This window comes from Cyprinus carpio, chromosome B7 (genome assembly GCF_018340385.1).
Source record: "Cyprinus carpio isolate SPL01 chromosome B7, ASM1834038v1, whole genome shotgun sequence".
NCBI classification, from domain to species: domain Eukaryota; kingdom Metazoa; phylum Chordata; class Actinopteri; order Cypriniformes; family Cyprinidae; genus Cyprinus; species Cyprinus carpio.
In genome coordinates this window covers 2,157,985-2,176,448 of record NC_056603.1, presented here as the reverse complement: position 1 = coordinate 2,176,448, position 18,464 = coordinate 2,157,985, and the positions used below count along the sequence as shown (strand labels likewise).

The following is an 18,464-nucleotide window of genomic DNA, read 5'->3' as shown; positions in this document are numbered from 1 at the left end:
TACATATTTAGTAATACAAATCACCTCGAGAGCTTTCCAATATGCGCGCCACCGAGTGACGTCTGTACTTCCCGGTCAGAGAGCACCTGTCCATCAAAAGCTCACTATCCAATTTTCATTTTCTTTGTGTTTTTCTTTTGTAATGGCATATTTTTGATAGTTTCTGAAAAAGTTACGTTCAGTTTTATAAAGTTACGTTCTTTTTTTTTTGAAGCAAATATAATTCCATAATGTAACAAACACAGACCTCGGCTTGTAACTGTACTCTAATTACTAGTTTGAGAGTTATAACGCGTTACTAAAAAAAGTAATCAGATTACAGTAACGCGTTACTGCCCAACACTCTTCGTATCACTATTTTATTTTACATCGCACCGTTTTTATTGACATTACATATTCATATCAATTTTTACTTTATCTTTCATCTCACAATTTTGACCCTTTCGTCACAATCACAAGATTTTCATCTCACAGTTGTAACTTTCTTTCTCTCAACTGAGTTTATTTATATATGTATATATTTCTCGTAATTCTGAGTCTGCTGAAGTGTGGGCTCAGACTGTTCTCTCGCAGCTGGAAGTTTATCAATAGAAAGGTAGTTGTGATGTTTTCTCTCGTGATTCTGCTGGTTGTCAGTCTCTTGCGGTGTCTCTCCATCAGTTTGTAGCTCATCACAAACCCGAGGACCATCGTTTTAATATGTTTACTGTCGTATTAAATCGGCAGAACTCTCATTCTATTGTGTGCTTTTCTAACAAAACTCTGCTGAGTCACCGCGCGCTCACCCGCAGCACTTCCGGTTTCCGCTTCTTCTTCTTCTTCTTCTTCTCGGTTGTCGTGTTGGTTCATTTGCGCCACCTCCCGTGATGGAGTGTGAAGCGCTGGTGTTTAAGGGAAATAAAAATAATAATGATCATGAAAATTCGTTTTCATCTATGTCTTTAAATATTATTATAAAAAACGTGTTTTTTATTGTTAGGTTTTATTGTTTTGGTTCTCCGACTTTGTAACTTTATTTAAACCCCCGGAAGCACATAAAGCACCGTACAGCAGCGAGACCTCGCGCAGACAAATATCCCGCAAACATCCACCGTAACATCCCGATAAAATCGCAGAAACGCACGGACGGTGATCAGTGATGGCACTTTAATGGTTTTAGCGACGGACCTGCGGGAATCCAACGAGTTTATCCTTCATATTTATCGAGTTTGAGCGCAGACTGCGACGGAAGCGCGCCAGAGCCGCGTCTGTGCGCCGAGATGCCGAGCAAAAAGAAGAAATACAACGCCAGGTTCCCTCCGGTGAGAGCCGACACACACACACACACACACACACACAAAAAAAAACACAAACACACACACACACACACACACACACACACACACCTCACACACACACACACAGAGGAGCCGCTAGCCGCTAGCACAAGTGTGTTTACTGTGACTCATGTGTACTCGAGAACAGTCTTCCAGTGAGGGTTACTGTGAATATGTGCTTCTCGGGGGCTAGCATGAACGCTAGCTAACCTCCTGTTCCTCGTCCTGCGGTGTTCTCACTCTAGTCAGACCCGTCCTTCAGCTGATCCGTGGACTCCTCCAGGTGACTGCAGCTGGTTGTGTGATGGTGTGTCAGAGACATGTGCTCGTGTTGACATCTCTCACAGCACGTGCACATCACGCCTGACTGATCTCTGCCTCTTTCACTTCTCACACAGAGCTCGAGCTTGGTTTCTGCACCCCAGAGACTCACTCACTCACTGACTGAATGACCGGAGAGTCTTTGTGTTTGGTTTGCAGGCCAGGATTAAGAAGATCATGCAGACGGATGAAGAAATCGGCAAAGTCGCCGCCGCAGTCCCTGTCATCATCTGTATCCTTTTACTGCCACTGTCTGTGATGTGTCTTTGGGCTATTTTACTCCCACAACATGTCGTCTTGTGTATTTTTAAGTTCATCAGGTTTGTAGAAATGTAGCACTGCATCATTGTCTCATCAATGGATGCTCTGCAGTGAATGGGTGCCGTCAGAATGAGAGTCCAAACAGCTGATTAAAAACATCACAATAATCCACAAGTAATCCACAGCACTCCAGTCCATCAGTTAACACCTGGAGAAGACAAAAGATGAAACAAATCCAGCATAAGACGTTTTTAACTCAAATACATAGAGTCCATAATCCATAATAACACTTCCTCCAGTGAAAAAGTGCATCTGCTGTTGTCTCTCACATCAGAATCCAGTCACATATTTGTTTAGAGCTGTTTAAATGCTGCTTGATCTGTGCAGATTTCAGAGCAGTACAGTGTCTGTCAGATGCATGAATGTAAATGTGTCTGTTGGTGTGTTCTCAGTGTCTCATCTTTCCTTGACTGCAATCTGAGCTCGTGCTCTGGAGCTGTTCCTGGACTCTCTCCTGACCAAAGCGTGTCACGTCACACAGTCACGCAACGCCAAAACCATGACCGCCTCACACCTGTGAGTCACGGCCATCATCCTTGTGTCGTTCCAGCCACTTGCTGGCCCGGTTACTCATGTGTGTGTGTGTGTGTGTGCGTGCAGGAAGCAGTGCATCGAGCTGGAGCAGCAGTTTGACTTCCTCAAGGATCTGGTGGCAGCGGTGCCTGACATGCAGGGCGAGGGAGAGGAAAACCACGTGGAGGGAGAGAAGATCCCGCGCAGGTCAGGACTGTGTGTGTGTGTGTGTGTGTGAGAGAGTGGGTGTGTGTGAGGGTGCGTGAGTACGAGTGTCTGTGAGAGTGCACGAGTACGATCATGTGTGTGAGAGTGTGCATGAGTACAAGTGTGTGGGTGTGTGTGAGTGCGCGTGAGTACGTGTGCAAGTGTGAGTGTGTGTGTGTTTGAGAGTGGGTGTGAGTACGAGTGTGTGTGAGAGTGCGTGAGTACGAGTGTCTGAGAGTGTGCAAGTACGAGTGTTTGTGTGAGAGTGCGCGTAAGTATGTGCGTGAGTACGTGTGTGTGAGAGTGCGCGTGAGTACGAGTGTGTGTGAGAGTGTGCGTGAGTACGAGTGTGTGAAAGGGTGAGTGTGAGTACGAGTGTGTGAGAATGCACGTGAGTATGAGTGTCTGTGAGAGTGTATTTGAGTGCGCGAGTACGAGTGTGCGTGAGTACGAGTGTGTGTGAGAGTGCATGTGAGTACGAGTGTGTGAGAATGCGCCTGAGTACGAGTGTCTGTGAGAGTGTGTTTGAGTGCGCAAGTACGAGTGTGCGTGAGTACGAGTGCGTGTGAGAGTGTGCGAGTACGAGTGTGTGTGAGTACGAGTGTGTGTGAGAGTGTGCGAGTACGAGTGTGCGTGAGTACGAGTGTGTGTGTGAGAGTGTGCGAGTACGAGTGTGCGTGAGTACGAGTGTGTGTGTGAGAGTGTGCGAGTACGAGTGTGTGTGAGAGTGCGCGTGAGTACGAGTGTGTGAGAGTGCGCGTGTGAGTACGAGTGTGTGAGAGTGTGCGTGAGTACGAGTGTGTGTGAGAGTGTGCGTGAGTACGAGTGTGTGTGAGAGTGCGCGTGAGTACGAGTGTGTGAGAGTGTGCATGAGTACGAGTGTGTGAGAGTGTGCGTGAGTACGAGTGTGTGAGAGTGCGCGTGAGTACGAGTGTCTGTGAGGGTGCGTGTGAGTACAAGTGTGTGTGAGAGTGCGCGTGAGTACGAGTGTTGTGTGAGAGTGTGCGTGAGTACGAGTGTGTGTGTGAGAGTGCGCGTGAGTACGAGTGTGTGTGAGAGTGAGTGTGAGTGTGTGCGCATGAGTACGAGTGTGTGTGAGAGTGTGTTTTGAGTGCGTGAGTACGAGTGTGTGTGAGTGTGCGCGTGAGTACGAATGTCTGTGAGAGTGCACGAGTACGAGTGTGTGTGTGAGAGTGCGCGTGAGTATGTGTGTGAGTGTGCGCGTGAGTACGTGTGTGTGAGAGTGCGCGTGAGTACGAGTGTGTGTGAGAGTGCGCGTGAGTACGAGTGTGTGTGAGAGTGCGCGTGAGTACGAGTGTGTGTGAGAGTGCGCGTGAGTACGAGTGTGTGTGAGAGTGCGCGTGAGTACGATCGTGTGTGTGAGAGTGCGTGTGAGTATGTGTGTGAGAGTGCGCGTGAGTACGAGTGTGTGAGAGTGCACGAGTACGAGTGGGTGTGAGTACGAATGTCTGTGAGTGTCTGTGAGAGTGCGCGTGAGTACTAGTGTGTGTGAGAGTGCGCGTGAGTACTAGTGTGTGTGAGTACACAAGTACGAATGTGAGTGGGTGAGTCTGAGTGCACGTGAGTACGAGTGTGTCTGAGAGTGCGCGTGAGTACTAGTGTGTGTGAGTACACAAGTACGAGTGTGAGTGGGTGAGTCTGAGTGCACGTGAGTACAAGTGTTTGAGTGCGCGTGAGTACGAGTGTGTGTGAGAGTGCGCGTGAGTACGAGTGTGTCTGAGAGTGCGCGTGAGTACGAGTGTGTCTGAGAGTGAGTGCGCGTGAGTACGAGTGTCTGTGAGAGTGTGTTTGAGTGCGCGAGTACGAGTATGTGCGTGAGTACGTGTGTGTGAGAGTGCGCGTGAGTACGAGTGTGTGTGAGAGTGCGCGTGAGTACGAGTGTGTGTGAGAGTGCGCGTGAGTACGAGTGTGTCTGAGAGTGCGCGTGAGTACGAGTGTCTGAGTGCGCGTGAGTACGAGTGTCTGAGTGCGCGTGAGTACGAGTGTCTGTGAGAGTGTGTTTGAGTGCGCGAGTACGAGTATGTGCGTGAGTACGTGTGTCTGTGCGAGTGCGCGCGAGTACGCGTGTGTGTGAGAGTGCGCGTGAGTACGAGTGTGTGTGAGAGTGCGCGTGAGTACGAGTGTGTGTGAGAGTGCGCGTGAGTACGAGTGTCTGAGTGCGCGTGAGTACGAGTGTCTGTGAGAGTGTGTTTTGAGTGCGCGAGTACGAGTGTGTGCGTGAGTACGATCGTGTGTGTGAGAGTGCGTGTGAGTATGTGTGTGAGAGTGTCCGTGAGTACGAGTGTCTGTGAGAGTGCGCGTAAGTACGAGTGTCTGTGAGAGTGTGTTTGAGTGCGCGAGTACGAGTATGTGCGTGAGTACGTGTGTCTGTGCGAGTGCGCGTGATTGTGTGTGAGTGCGTGTGAGAGTGTGTGCGCATGAGTACGAGTGCGTGTGAGAGTGTGTGCGCATGAGTACGAGTGTGTGTGAGTACGAGTGTGTTTGAGTGTACGAGTGTGTGTGAGAGTGTGCGTGAGTACGAATGTCTGTGAGAGTGCACGTGAGTACGAGTGTGTGTGAGTACACAAGTACGAGTGTGAGTGGGTGTGTCTGAGTGTGTGTGAGTACGAGTGTGTTTGAGTGCATGAGTACGAGTGTCTGTGAGAGTGTGCGTGAGTACGAGTGTGTGTGAGAGTGTGCGTGAGTACGAGTGTGTGTGTGAGAGTGCGCGTGAGTACGAGTGTGTGTGAGTACACAAGTACGAGTGTGAGTGGGTGAGTCTGAGTGCACGTGGGTACTAGTGTCTGAGTGTGTGTGAGTACGAGTGTGTGTGAGAGTGCGTGTGAGTACGAGTGTCTGTGAGAGTGTGCGTTAGTATGTGTGTGAGTGTGTGTGTCTGTGTGTGTTTGTGTGTGTGGTTTCACAGGTGACGTGTGTGTGTGTGTGAGAGAGAGAGAGTGTGTGTGTGGTTTCACAGGTGAAGTGTGTGTGTGTGAGAGAGAGAGAGTGTGTGTGTGGTTTCACAGGTGAAGTGTGTGTGTGTGTGTGTGTGTGTGTGCATGAGAGAGTGTGTGTGAATGCGCGTGTGGGGTTTCACAGGTGAAGTGTGTGTGTGTTTCAGAGGTCGCAAGCCGGGCTCAGGACGTAAGAACGGCGGTGCTGGAGCCAAAGGCAAAGACAAGAAACTCTCAGGCACCGAATCGGAGCAAGAGGTAAACGAGTCCTGTCCGCTGTGGGAGACTCTATCCCACAATGCAATGTCATCTTAACCTCCGCACAAAACTGGATTAAAAATGCAACGTTTCCAAGATGCTACAAGAAACCTTCCTGCAAAGCTACAGTAGTGTTAGAAGTTTGAGGCACTTTTGTAACAATGCTGTCATAAATAGATTTTCTTTATCAGTTAACTTCTATTAACTAAATCAAATGCACTTGAGCAGAGTTCCTCAGGAGCTTTGCAGGAAGGTTTCTTGAAGCGTCTCAGAGACAGTTCTTCTGGATTGAGTCTGTCTCAGTGTGTTCTGTTTCTTCATGTGACTCCAGACACACTGATGATGATCAGATCACATCTCTGTGTGCAGCACAAACACCTCACTGCAGTATTAACATTAATGGCTAAATGAATGTTTGGAAATGTAAACTGATATTTCTTACTGACACACTACAGCAGAAGATAGAAATAACTGACTTCAAACCATTTTTAGCTGCTGAAGATACCAGTGTTCTGATCATTTTGACCAGCACTGTAAGTTACATTTTTATCATGTGAAACATGCTGTGATTTATATTCCAAAGCAAGCGAACATCAAGCGTGGAGAACCTGCTCAGTGCATTTGCTGGGAAAAGCCTCGAGTGAAAGTCATGTCTGAATGTGTTAGTGTTTTGTTTTGTGTTCAGGATGATTCAGAGGACAGTGAGACCGACGGAGAGGAGGACGAGGACGCGTCTCACACCAGCACAAACACACAGCCTGCAGCTTTCTTCCACAGGTACAGCTCAGACCAGCACAGCCTCGTTTGGCAAGCTCACTGTTTAACTCTACATTATACGCTTCGAATAGGATTCATCCAGTCAGAGTTTTGTATCAGTGCAATCAAAAACACATTTAAGACTCGTGTGTTTTAATCTGGATTAGACCACAATCTAATAAGTTAATGTGTTATTCATGGCATTTTATATATATATATGTATATGTGTTTTGTTTGTTAGAATTGGATGTAAATTGTGTATGTAATTGAAATGGGTAATTCTTGGATGTGTGTGTGTGTGTGGTCAGTGCGGGCGCGGCGCGGGGCTCTCCGCAGGCGTCTCTGATGGCTCTGCTCCCGGCCGCTTCTGTCCCGCTCCGGACCCAGCAGCAGGACCAGGACCAGGACGAGGAGGACTACGACTCCTAGCTGCTCCTCTCACACAGATCCTCCCTCACACACCTCTTAGGTTTTTTAATCTTATTTTATTGAGGCTGTTTTATTGAGTCGGCCTTTCCTTTCCTCATCTTTTCGTTGGATGAACGGCCCCAGAAGCGAGTCCGTGTATTCTTGCACTTTTCTTTGGTTCTTCTCCGTCTTCGGTCATGTTTTAAGAGCATATCACTCGAGATGTTTTGGTTGGTTTTAGCAGCAGATGCTCCTTGAGTTTTTGTGTTGTAAGGGAAATGCAGAGCGGACAGTTCTGTTCTTTTGCTTTTGTGACTTCTGTTTCTGGTTTTTGTCCTTTTTAAGCTAGTTTTATGATTAAAGCTTCTGTCCTGCAGCGATTAAACTGTCTAGCGGCGCTTTCATGCAGTTTTTAATTCATTCTGTTCCAGGTTGTTCATCTGATGCGTCGATTTGGTTTGAGAGCGCTTCAGTTGTTTCAGACACACTCTCTGTTCATTTCCCCGGGCGATGCACATTTGTATCGATGAGTTCCCCTTTGTTTTATATCTTTTAGACTCTTAATGTTTGCTGTGAAGCTGGAGAGAGTCACGTGACTTCTCTCGACTGTTCGCTTTTAACATTCTCTTGATTTTGTATGAGTGAAATAAACTTTGAGGTTTCAGTAATTTGCTCTCTCCATGTGCTTTCCTCACGGGTCCGGTGGTGAAAACCACTCAGACGGTGAGTTGTTGTGATTTGGCTGTGATCGAGAGCCAGTCTGAGACGGTTTCTGACATTGCTGTGCGACTCAAGCGGTCTAGTTAGCCCTGAATGATCACATGTGGTTTCATGACACAGACACTTGAAGCAAAGCATCATTTCTTGAGCTCTGAGGGTGTGCTGCACACTGTCAAGAGCCAGATTCATTATCATTAACTACAACCATACAAAACATTTCATTAGTAGAGTAAAATTAATGTGAAGTCGATAAAATATATAGACTCTAGTTACTAAGATATTCTCACTTTGGTTTAGATTAAATAACAATACTGAGATAACTAAAACTAAATAAAATTAATACAAATAGACATTTGTAAAAAATAAAAATTACTAAAACTTAAAATAAAATGAAGGTAAAATTTTTTTTCAAAATATTAGCAACAATTAATATCTCAGTGAAAAACAAGAGATATTGCAAAAAAAAAAACTGCAAAAACAAGTAATATATAATGAAATTATATATTCGTTATTAAAGTACGTTTTTTTTTTTTTTTTTTTTTTTTTTTATAAATCATTATCCTTGATGATGATTCTCATTTGATTTATAAGATTTACTAAACAAAATAATGGCGCAAATCCTCACAGCACTACTGTAACTCCAGAAGACGGATCTGTTCGTAAATCTGGCCCCTGGTCTGGTTTCAAGAAACTCTAGGAAGGCTACATACATGCATTATAGAAATAATTAAATAAGTACAGTTGTCTACAAAAGTATTCTATATAGCTATAAATAACAGTTAAGGTAGAAACTCTTACAGTCTCTGATGCTCACAGGAAATGCATGATATCAAGAACTAAACCAGTGTGAACATTAACACAATCGTTTGTCGATTTTGTTTTATTATTATTTTGGCTTGTTAAGCAGCTTTTTCACACTCAAAAAAACAAACAAACTGGGTTAAATTCAACCCAGCGCTGGGTGAAATGTGGACAAACCAGTGACCGGGTTAAATGTCTCACCCAGCCTTGGGTAGTTTTATTTAACACAACTATTGTTTAAAAATTACTGTATGGCTGGTTAAAATGAACCCCAAATAGATTGTAAATTAAAAATCAGACAAATAATTACTAGAGGCATCAGCATAACAACCTCATAAACAACAGCATCTTACTAATAAATGTTTATTTCCAACCTATTCTGGGTTCATTTTAAGCAAGAAATATAGTCATTTTTAATCAATAGTTGAGTTAAATAAAACTACCCAAGGCTGGGTCAAACAGTCAACACAAACCAACCACTGAGTTTGTCTGTATGTCACCCAACAGTTTTTAGAGGTGTGTGTGTGTGTGAGAGAGAGAGAGAGAGAGTGTGTGTGTGTGTGTGTGTGTGTGTGTGTCTGTGTATGTGTGTGTGTGTGTGAGAGAAAGAGAGAGAGTGTGTGAGTGAGAGAGAGAGAGAGTGTGTGTGTGTGAGAGAGAGTGTGTGTGAAGGATGTCAAAGGAACTTCACCAAGCCAGAGAAGAGCTGAAGGAATTCAAATCAACTTCCAGAAGACAAAACACAGAAATTAAAACAGAAATGCAGGAAGAAATCAGTCTTGAAATCAGAACTTCGAAAGAAAGATGAACTTATAAATAACATGAAGGAGCAACTGCTTCATGATTTATCTTCCAAAGGATCTCATGCTGAACACTTGACCTGTCCAGACAATCAGCAGTCACCTGCAGTGGACGAGCCTCAGTCTTCATCAGTTCCTCACAGCGCCGCTCCACACAACTCCAGCGCAGCAGAAGCTCCTCTTCTCATCGACTCCAACCGAAAATATATAAACGAGAAACTCCAATAATGAAAGCACAGAAAATGTGGTGCCCGAACACCAGCAAGGCTTTTCAGATCTTATCAGATAAAAATCTGAATGAAACGTACAAGCCCATCATAATCCACACAGGGACAAACGACCTACGAGCAGCGAAGGGCTCCTGCGCTCAGAGAGCTGGCCATCAGAGCCTCAGAACGCTTCCCAGAAGCTCAGATAACTCTGTCCACGTTACTGCCACGGAGTGATGTGCCCTTTCACGTGATCCATGGAAACAACGTAGAACTTTCCAGAACATGTGCACTCATTCCAAATGTTCACCTGGCACACCATAAAGACATCCGTCCTCATCACATGCATGACTACATACACCTCAACAAGAAAGGAGTACCACTGAAAAGCACAGCACTTGGAAGAACAAACAGCAAGAGCAGCTCCCAAACACAGAGAAACGTCCACCCTCCTCCGAGAACCAGACAGAGCTCGACCCCTGGACCGCCATCACAGCATCAGAGCTACGCCGCAGCAACCCAACAGCCACAGAACCCTGCGGCCGCCGAACTCAACCAGATAAGACACCTGCTCAACGTCATCTGCTCCAAACTTGTCAAATGATGTACAAGAGTAATATACACACACACTCTATATCTAATCTATGAAATCGTTTAGAATTAGCTGTTGGAATATACAGGGTTTGCATTCTTCAACTTTTGGGAACAAGACTGCAGACCAAGACTTAATTAATAATATAAAAGACATAGACATGGGGACCAATATTAAAATTTGAAAACTGGGATAAGAGTTTAATAGAGAGAACACAATTGGAATTTGCCAAAAACATCCTAAGGGTGAACAGAAGCACTTCTAATAATGCCTGCAGGGCTGAACTGGGCTTATAACCCCTTACACACTGAATAAAAAAAAGAGCTGTTCAGTTCTATCATCACCTGACTCCATCTGACACTCAATCTGTTCAATATAAAGCCCCCCCCCCACAGTGTCTCATCCTCTAAATACACTCGTGCTTCAACTGATGAATGAGTCTGACTCCAATCACAACCCCAACATTCAGAAACTAATCGAAAAGAATCTGAAGTATAATTATGATGGAAAATTAAAAAAATGAATTTGACCTCCAAACCAAACTCCAGTGTTATTCAGCCCTAAACAGAACCACAAAACTGGCAAATTACTTATCACTCAAGCAATCAAAAGAAAGTCAAATCCTTTCAAAATATCGCCTCAGTGATCATGATTTGGAAATAGAGATCGGTAGACATAAACAATCCTGGCTACCGAGAGAAGAGCGACTGTGCAAACACTGTGAGCTGAATCTGATAGAGGATGAGAAACACTGCCCCAGATACAGCACTGCAAGAGAAACACTCTTCCCACAGTTTGAAGCACTGAATCATTCGTTCTTGACTCTAAATGACTCAGAGAAACTACTCTATATACTTGGAGAGAATGAGACGGCAGTCAAACTAGCTGCAGAATATTTACACACCATACCAAAGGGTTAATTTATGGTATTCAACTGCTTTATCTGATATTCTTAATTGTATATAATTATAATTACTATTATTAATATTAGAAATATTATCTGCTGTTATTATTTTTATTGTATTGTATTGATCTATTTTTCTCTCATTCATTACTCATTTATTGTCTCCTTTTACTTTGATGATGTAATCATATTTTATTCTGTATTTAAATGCTTTGGCAATACTGTAACTCAAATGTCATGCCAATAAAGCAACTTGAACTTGTGTGTGTGTGTGTGTGTTGCGTGTTTTTTCTATTTTTTTTTTTTTGTGTGTGTGTGTGTGTGTCTGTGTGTGTCTTTGTGTGTCTGTGTGTGTGTGTGTGCGTGTGTGTGCGAGTGTGTGTGTGTGTGTGTGTGTGTGCGCTTGTGAGTGAGTGTCTGTGTGTGTGTGGGGAGTGTCTGTGTGTGTGTGTGTGTGTGTGTGTGTTATGTGTGTGTGTGCTTGTGTGCGAGTGTCTGTGTGTGTGTGTGTGTGTGTGTGTGTGTGCTTGTGAGTGAGTGTCTGTGTGTGTGTGTTTGTGTGTGCGCGCTTGTGAGTGAGTGTCTGTGTGTGTGTGTGTGTGTGTGTGTGTGGTTTGGTGTGTTCTTTAATAGTGCCGTTGAATCAGAGAGTGTTAGGCGTGTGTGTGTGTGTGTGTGTGTGTGTGTGTGTGTGTGTGTGTGTGTGTGTGTGTGTGTTGTGTTTCTCTTCTCTTTAATAGTGCCGTTGAATCAGAGAGTGTTAGGCCGGTTTGTTCTAGGTGTCAAACGTCTCCATCCCCGAAAAGATAAGACAGGATTTCTGTTTGAAAAATGTTTAGTCAAATAAGTGTGTTGTTGAAATGTACAGATAACAATGAATTTAATGTGACAGTTCAGTAGAAGAACAACTGAAATAGTGTTTTCCTGTAAAACGCTCCAGTAATCATTATTTGGAGACTCATTCCTCCGGTGCGCGGGTGAATATACTTGTTTCTCATCTGAGGAAAATACAACACTGTCTGATTTCTGTACGTGTTTTTACACACATGAGTGTGACTGAGCTGGTGTGTGTTCTGCTGGAAAGGACACGGATGCAGAGGGACACCCATCAAAGGCCTGGAGAGCGGAAAGCTTCTGTCTCCTCTGGACTTCTGTACAGCCGTGGCTCTGAGAGCTCAGGAATCATGGGTAATAATCAGACTGATGCTCCCTGAATCAGTGAGGTCAGGACTGGCCACACTAATATTTCATATTTCCCAGTGTGATTATGACAGACTCTTAAAGGCAGCTTCTGTCACTAAACACACTGACTGCTTCAGCGGGGCATGTTGTTGTCACACTATAAGCTCTGATAATAATGACAATAAAAAGCCTTTGTTATTATTTTAAATGTATTAGACTATTTAATGGCTTTTCATTCGGATTTTAACAATAAAACAATTGTAAACCTAATTTAAAAAACCTTCATTTAAGCTAACTTAAACAGTCTTTATCAGAAACACCCAAAATAATTCCAGGCAGTTTAGATTGAGATATATATATATATATGGAATTATATAGGGAATGTCAACATAAAAGCAAACCATAACTTAATCATTAAATCATTCTATATTATGTATTGCAGGTAATTTGGGGAGTTTAAAACAGAACTCGTCTTTTTCAGTTGCTTTATGGATTGAAAAATGTCTTAATTTAAATGCATTTGTTGAGTTGCATAAAATTTATATATTCCATATCCATATACTATAAGATATTTATATAGACTGGCCATTATTAACATTATTTAAATGAAGTTATGATTTGTTTAGTTTTGTTTAGGAGACAAATACAAAGTGTGCTTTTATGTGACTTTATTTACAAAACTAAAATGTATTTTTAATAGTAAAGGAAAACAGCAGCAAGAGTCCAGCACACAGGGGAATAAATAAAACGATATATAAACATAAAGAGCTGAGTCTGCCATTTGTGCACAGTCACACGCTCACACACACACACACAGCGGCCAGGAGAGGGAGGAGGAGAGTCGACAGTCATCTGATTCTTTTCCTGTCCCACCCTCTACCGGAGAGACGGGAAGAGCTGACGGCAAACGGGCTCAACACACTGACTTTGCGAGCGTCTCTGAGCCGCGCTAATGAAGACGATCGACGCGGAGCGGCAGAAACGACGCGACGCCACTGAAACAGCGAGACGCGATCAGCCGCGCGCCTCTTTCTTCTCCAGCCGCCCAGAAAGAAGTTCCAGAACTTGAGCAGAACTTCAGAAACCGAGCAGACCCGCGATGATCGGTCCAGACGGAGAAACCTGACGACGCGAGCGCGTTTGGCCGCGAGTCGAAGCGGCTTTTCCTGCTATTCTTCTTCTGAGCGCTTCCTGCTCGGACAAAACCACCAGCAGCTAAAAATACTGAGCCCTCAATGGAGCCCTGAGCACAGACTTCAACTCTCCAGGGCCGATGCGTCTCCAGCCGCTTAGGGTTTTTAGAAGGAATTGAGATCCTGTTGAGATGTTTTCCTCTCGTATGTGATGTTTTCGGGGTCAATGCTCCTCGAGTGACTGATTTGGCGTCTACATGGGAATCGATGACTGATGGAGACGCTTCCACCGATGATCCAGGCGTACAGGGTTGTGACGAACCCACCTGAACTTCACCATCACGCTTCTTCTGATTTCACTCAAAGCACCTTGTAAACTCTCAATGGAGCCGCTGAAGACCATATTCTCCCGCGGGCCTCTGTCCACCTGGAAGAGCCTGGATCAGACTCAGAAGGGCAACTTCACCAACCCGGTTTGGACCGCTTTGTTCGATTACGAGGCTACGGGGAAAGATGAACTCACGCTGCGTAAAGGGGACCTGGTGGAGGTCCTGTCTCTGGATTCGGAGATATCCGGAGACGAAGGATGGTGGGCGGGAAAGGTCAACAACAAGGTGGGAATCTTCCCCTCCAACTACGTCTCCTTCAAGCCCAGCGGGTACGGGGAGCTGCAGGGCTCCGGTTTGGGACCGGCTGTGGTGAGCGAGCTGGAGCCGGAGACGGTGGACTTCAGCGAGCTGAGTCTGGAGGAGGTCATCGGGGTCGGCGGGTTCGGGAAGGTCTACCGAGGGACCTGGAAGGGCGAGCTGGTGGCGGTGAAAGCGGCCCGTCAGGATCCGGACGAGGACATCAGTGTCACGGCCCAGAACGTCCAGAACGAAGCCAGGCTCTTCGCCATGCTCAAGCACCCCAACATCATCGCACTCATAGGTGTTTGCCTGCAGGAGCCCAACCTGTGTCTGGTCATGGAGTACGCGTCCGGCGGCCCGCTGAGCCGCGCTCTGGCCGGACGACGGATCCCGCCGCATGTGCTGGTCAACTGGGCGGTGCAGATCGCCCGAGGGATGCAGTACCTGCACAACGAGGCCATCGTCCCCGTCATCCACCGAGACCTCAAGTCCAACAACAGTGAGTTCACGTCCTTCTGTTTGAGACATGCTCAGTTTCCAGCAAACATTTATGCTGTTTTATTCAAAGATACTTACTTTGGATTCAAGCTGTATGTTATATAAGTTCATGCATTCACTAGGAATCAAACCCATGACCTTGCATTTCTATTACTTTTTTAATAGCCACAAGAATTTAGACTAGCTAATGACCGTAAAGGATCCATTTATTTTATATTTACGTTAATACATTTGGTAGAGACTTTTTTTTTCCTGAAGCAATTTACATTGCATTAAGTCTACATATCTGGTCAGTTCATTAATTTCCTGGGAATCGAACCCATGACCTTGCGTTTCTATTACTTTTTAAGTGCCACAAGAATTTAGACTAGCAAATGACTGTAAAGGATCCATTTCTTTTATTTTTACATTGCATACAATCTACATATTTCGTCAGTTCATGCATTTCCTGGGAATCGAACCCATGCCCTTGCGTTTTTATTGCCACTCTGCTTTTCAAGCTCCACAAAAATTTGGACTAGTCAATGACTATAAAGTATCCATTTCTTTTATATTTACATGAATATATTTAGTAGAGACAATTTTCTTTTCTGAAGCAATTTACATTGCATTCATTCTACATTATCTGGTCAGTTCATGCATTTCCAGGGAATCGAACCCATGTTTTTATTGCCACTCTTATTTTTGAGCTTCATAAAAGTTTAGACTAGTGAATGACCATAAAGTAAATTAAATTTAAATTAAATTTAAATTAAATTAAATTAAAAATTACATTTATGCATTTAGCAGATGCTTTTATCCAAAGCGACTTACAGTGCATTCAGGCTATCAATTTTTATCTATCATGCATTCCCTGTGAATCGAACCTATGACATTCTCGCTGAGCTACAAGAATGCTCAATTTTCCTTTATAATCCCTTTATGAACCCATGACCTTGCATTTCTATTGCCAAACTCTATTTTTTTAGTGCAACAAAAGTTTAGACCAGCTAATGACCATAAAGGATGCTTTATTTTATATTTGCATTATTGCATTTGGCAGAAACTTTTTTTCCGACACAACTAACCCAAATATTGCATTCAGTCTACACATTTGGTCAGTTCATTCATTCCCTGGGATTTGAACCCATGACCTTGGGGTTTCTATTACAGGTTAGACCAGCTAATGATAATAAAGGATCCATTTATTTTAAATTTACAAAAATGCATTTGGCAGATGCTTTTCTCCAAAGCAACATGTATTGCATTTAGTCCACACATTGGTCAGTTCATTCATTCCCTGGGAATCGAACACATGACCTTCTCGTTGAGCTACAGGAATGCTCAGTTTTCCTTTACAATACCAAATCTGTTAGAGTCCATCTCAGCGTTCCTATTTTTCATCTGTATGGTCCATTCTTGGGTTCGTTCAGCTGCTGGCGGTGTTGTGTTTTGGTTTGGGGTTATTATCAGGCCCACATGGAATCTCGCCCGCAGAACTCAGGGAAAAGCTCTGCAGGTTTCCGCAGAGTTGTAACGCCCTTCATTTAGAGCTCTACATCCTCTGCCGGTTGCATGTGCATTTGGTTTGGTATTGTGTCTAACGCGATTGTGCATTCAGCTCTGTTGGTGTAAATTTAGCTCTACTTAAATCAATTACAGAATTCCACCAATATTCTTATTAAAATTCCATCTTGGCCTCGATAGTATTTATTGGGGTTATTGGGTTGAGCTCCAGGACTCTGAGAGAATCGCCTGTTTCGGAGAAGAAGATATTCCCATGGCATGTATCACACAGTTGTGAAGGGAATGCTGTTGGCCTGGATATCAAATGACTCACACACACACACACACACACACACACTTTGCCAAGTTGTGAAACTCAACAAGACCACACACAGGTCAAAGATCATATTAGGACATGGACACACAGAGCTGGACTGTGTTTGCATTTCTCATTGTATCGTACCATATTTATTTGTTGTGTACTGATAGATATTTTTATGCACCTGTAAAACTGTATGGCCTTGATTTTACTCAGACCAAAGTAAATGTATTATTCTTAAATTTAACTGTTCTGCTCGTCAGGATGATCTGTTTAGATGACACAAACATGGAAAATCACTGGCTTATGATTGATACATTTAACATATTTTCATTCAGCATCCAGTTTCATAAAAGCATAATAATCCGAATGAACTGTAATATTTCATTAGTCCCAACTGTAGACTCTATATTAATATACATATTAAATTCTAACATGAATTGCAGGTGTGTATTTTTCAGCATTAGCAAAGACTTTGATCGCAGCTCATCCAATCAGAATAAAGATTCAGAACTATAAATATTTATCTCGTAAACAGAGTTGTTTAATGAGAAACGTTTTTTGTTGAGTCAGTAGTTTAATTTGAAGAGTTTCTTTAATCAGTAGTTTAATGTGAACTCTTTATTAATATACACAAATTGCAGGTGTTTGTTTTTCAGCATTCTCAGAGACTTTGATTACAGAATATGGAGTCAGAACTATTAATGTTTATCTCGTAAGCACTGCTTATACAGAGACGCACAGTGCTTTTTAAAAGCAAGTATTTGTAGTCTTCCTTCCTCAATTTTTCTTTCTTTTCCCCACTCTCTTACACCTTTACCCTGTGTCTGTTTGGTTATTGTCCACCCACGTATATCCCATGATCCTCCACTTCCCGCCCGAGTCAGGAGAGAGTGCGTCCGGTGAGCTGGAAACCACCTCAGTTGCGTAAAACAAAGTTTTAAATGCCGGCTCGCAACACACTGCAGCCAAAGCAGCTCAATTCACCGGCTGTAGCTGCGATCTAATCTCTCTCTCTCTCTCTCTCTCTCTCTCTCTCTCTCTCTCTCTCTCTCTCTCTCTCTCTCTCTCTGTTGTTTTTTAATTCTTTCCGAGCTCTTTGTCCCAGACCTGCCCTTACTTGTCTCTCGTGCTCTGTCGTTCCAGATCGCAGCATCCTGTGTTTTTCTTTCTTCTTTCGTCTGTTTCTCTTTTTTCTCCCAGCTAACTTCATTTTCGCTTCCTACTCATTTTCTAAAGACAGCCTCCCTCTGTTCCTGCACTCCGCTCGATGACGGAGGATCATGGGCCGGGGCTCAGTCTCAGCCATGCATTTGATCAGTAGTTCAGCGTCAATTATTTCAGCAAAGAGCTCCTTCACTTCTCATTATTTCATCACTAGTTTAATCTCAAGAGTTCGTTTTTCAATTATTAGTTTAACGAAGCGTTCCTTATTTAGTCAGTTGTTTAAAAGTGAAAAGTTTCTTCATTAATTGGTAGTATAAATAGTTTTTTGTTCAGTAGTTTAATGAACAGTTTCATCATTAACTAGTAGTTTATATTGATCAGGTACTTTTTAAATCAACAGTTAAATGTTAAAAGTTTATTCAGTAGTTTAGCATGAATAGTTTCTTTAATCAGTAGTTAAATGTTAAAGAGGTTCTTATTTAATCAGTAGTTTAGTTTGATGAGCTTCTTTATTCAGTAGTTTAGCACGAAGAGTTTATTTAATCAGTAGTTAAATGTAAAAGAGGTTCTTCTTTAATCAGTGGTGAAATGTTAAGAATCTTTTCTTTATTCAGTAGTTCAACATGAAAAGTTTCTTTAATTGGTAGTTTAGTGTGAATAGTTTTTTTATTCAGTAGTTTAATTAACAGTTTCATCATAAACTAGTATTTTATATTGAACGTTTTCTTTTTTAATCAATAGTTAAATGTGAAATGTTTATTTCTTTAATCAGTAGTTCAATGAAAAATGTTCTTGTTTTTTTTCAGTAGTTTAATGAACAGTTTCTTCTTTAATTGGTAGTTTAGTGTAAATATATGTCTTTTATTCAGTAGTTTAATGAACAGTTTCTTCTTTAATCAGTAGTTTAATGTGACAAGGTTATTTTATAATCAGTATTAATAGAAAGACTTTGTTTAATCTGTAGGGTTCAG

General features: G+C 43.1%; 2 protein-coding genes across 2 annotated transcripts in view; both read left to right on the top strand.

The window, feature by feature from the left end:
* Window positions 1-993: 993 nt before the first annotated feature.
* LOC109093915 (dr1-associated corepressor-like) lies at window positions 994-7,722 on the top strand. Its single transcript, XM_019107572.2, has 7 exons — window positions 994-1,301; window positions 1,797-1,869; window positions 2,381-2,474; window positions 2,559-2,678; window positions 5,800-5,890; window positions 6,576-6,667; window positions 6,955-7,722. Exons 1-7 carry the CDS (start codon window positions 1,260-1,262, stop codon window positions 7,073-7,075), a joined length of 633 nt encoding a protein of 210 aa, XP_018963117.1. The 5' UTR covers window positions 994-1,259; the 3' UTR covers window positions 7,076-7,722.
* A 5,352-nt stretch (window positions 7,723-13,074) lies between these two features.
* LOC109105294 (mitogen-activated protein kinase kinase kinase 11) overlaps window positions 13,075-18,464 on the top strand; it is a 33,164-nt gene continuing 27,774 nt past the window's right edge. Inside the window, exon 1 of the mRNA XM_042726899.1 lies at window positions 13,075-14,523. Within this exon, the coding sequence (XP_042582833.1) occupies window positions 13,779-14,523 (745 nt within the window). The 5' untranslated portion in view covers window positions 13,075-13,778. The remainder of the gene's footprint in view (window positions 14,524-18,464) is intronic.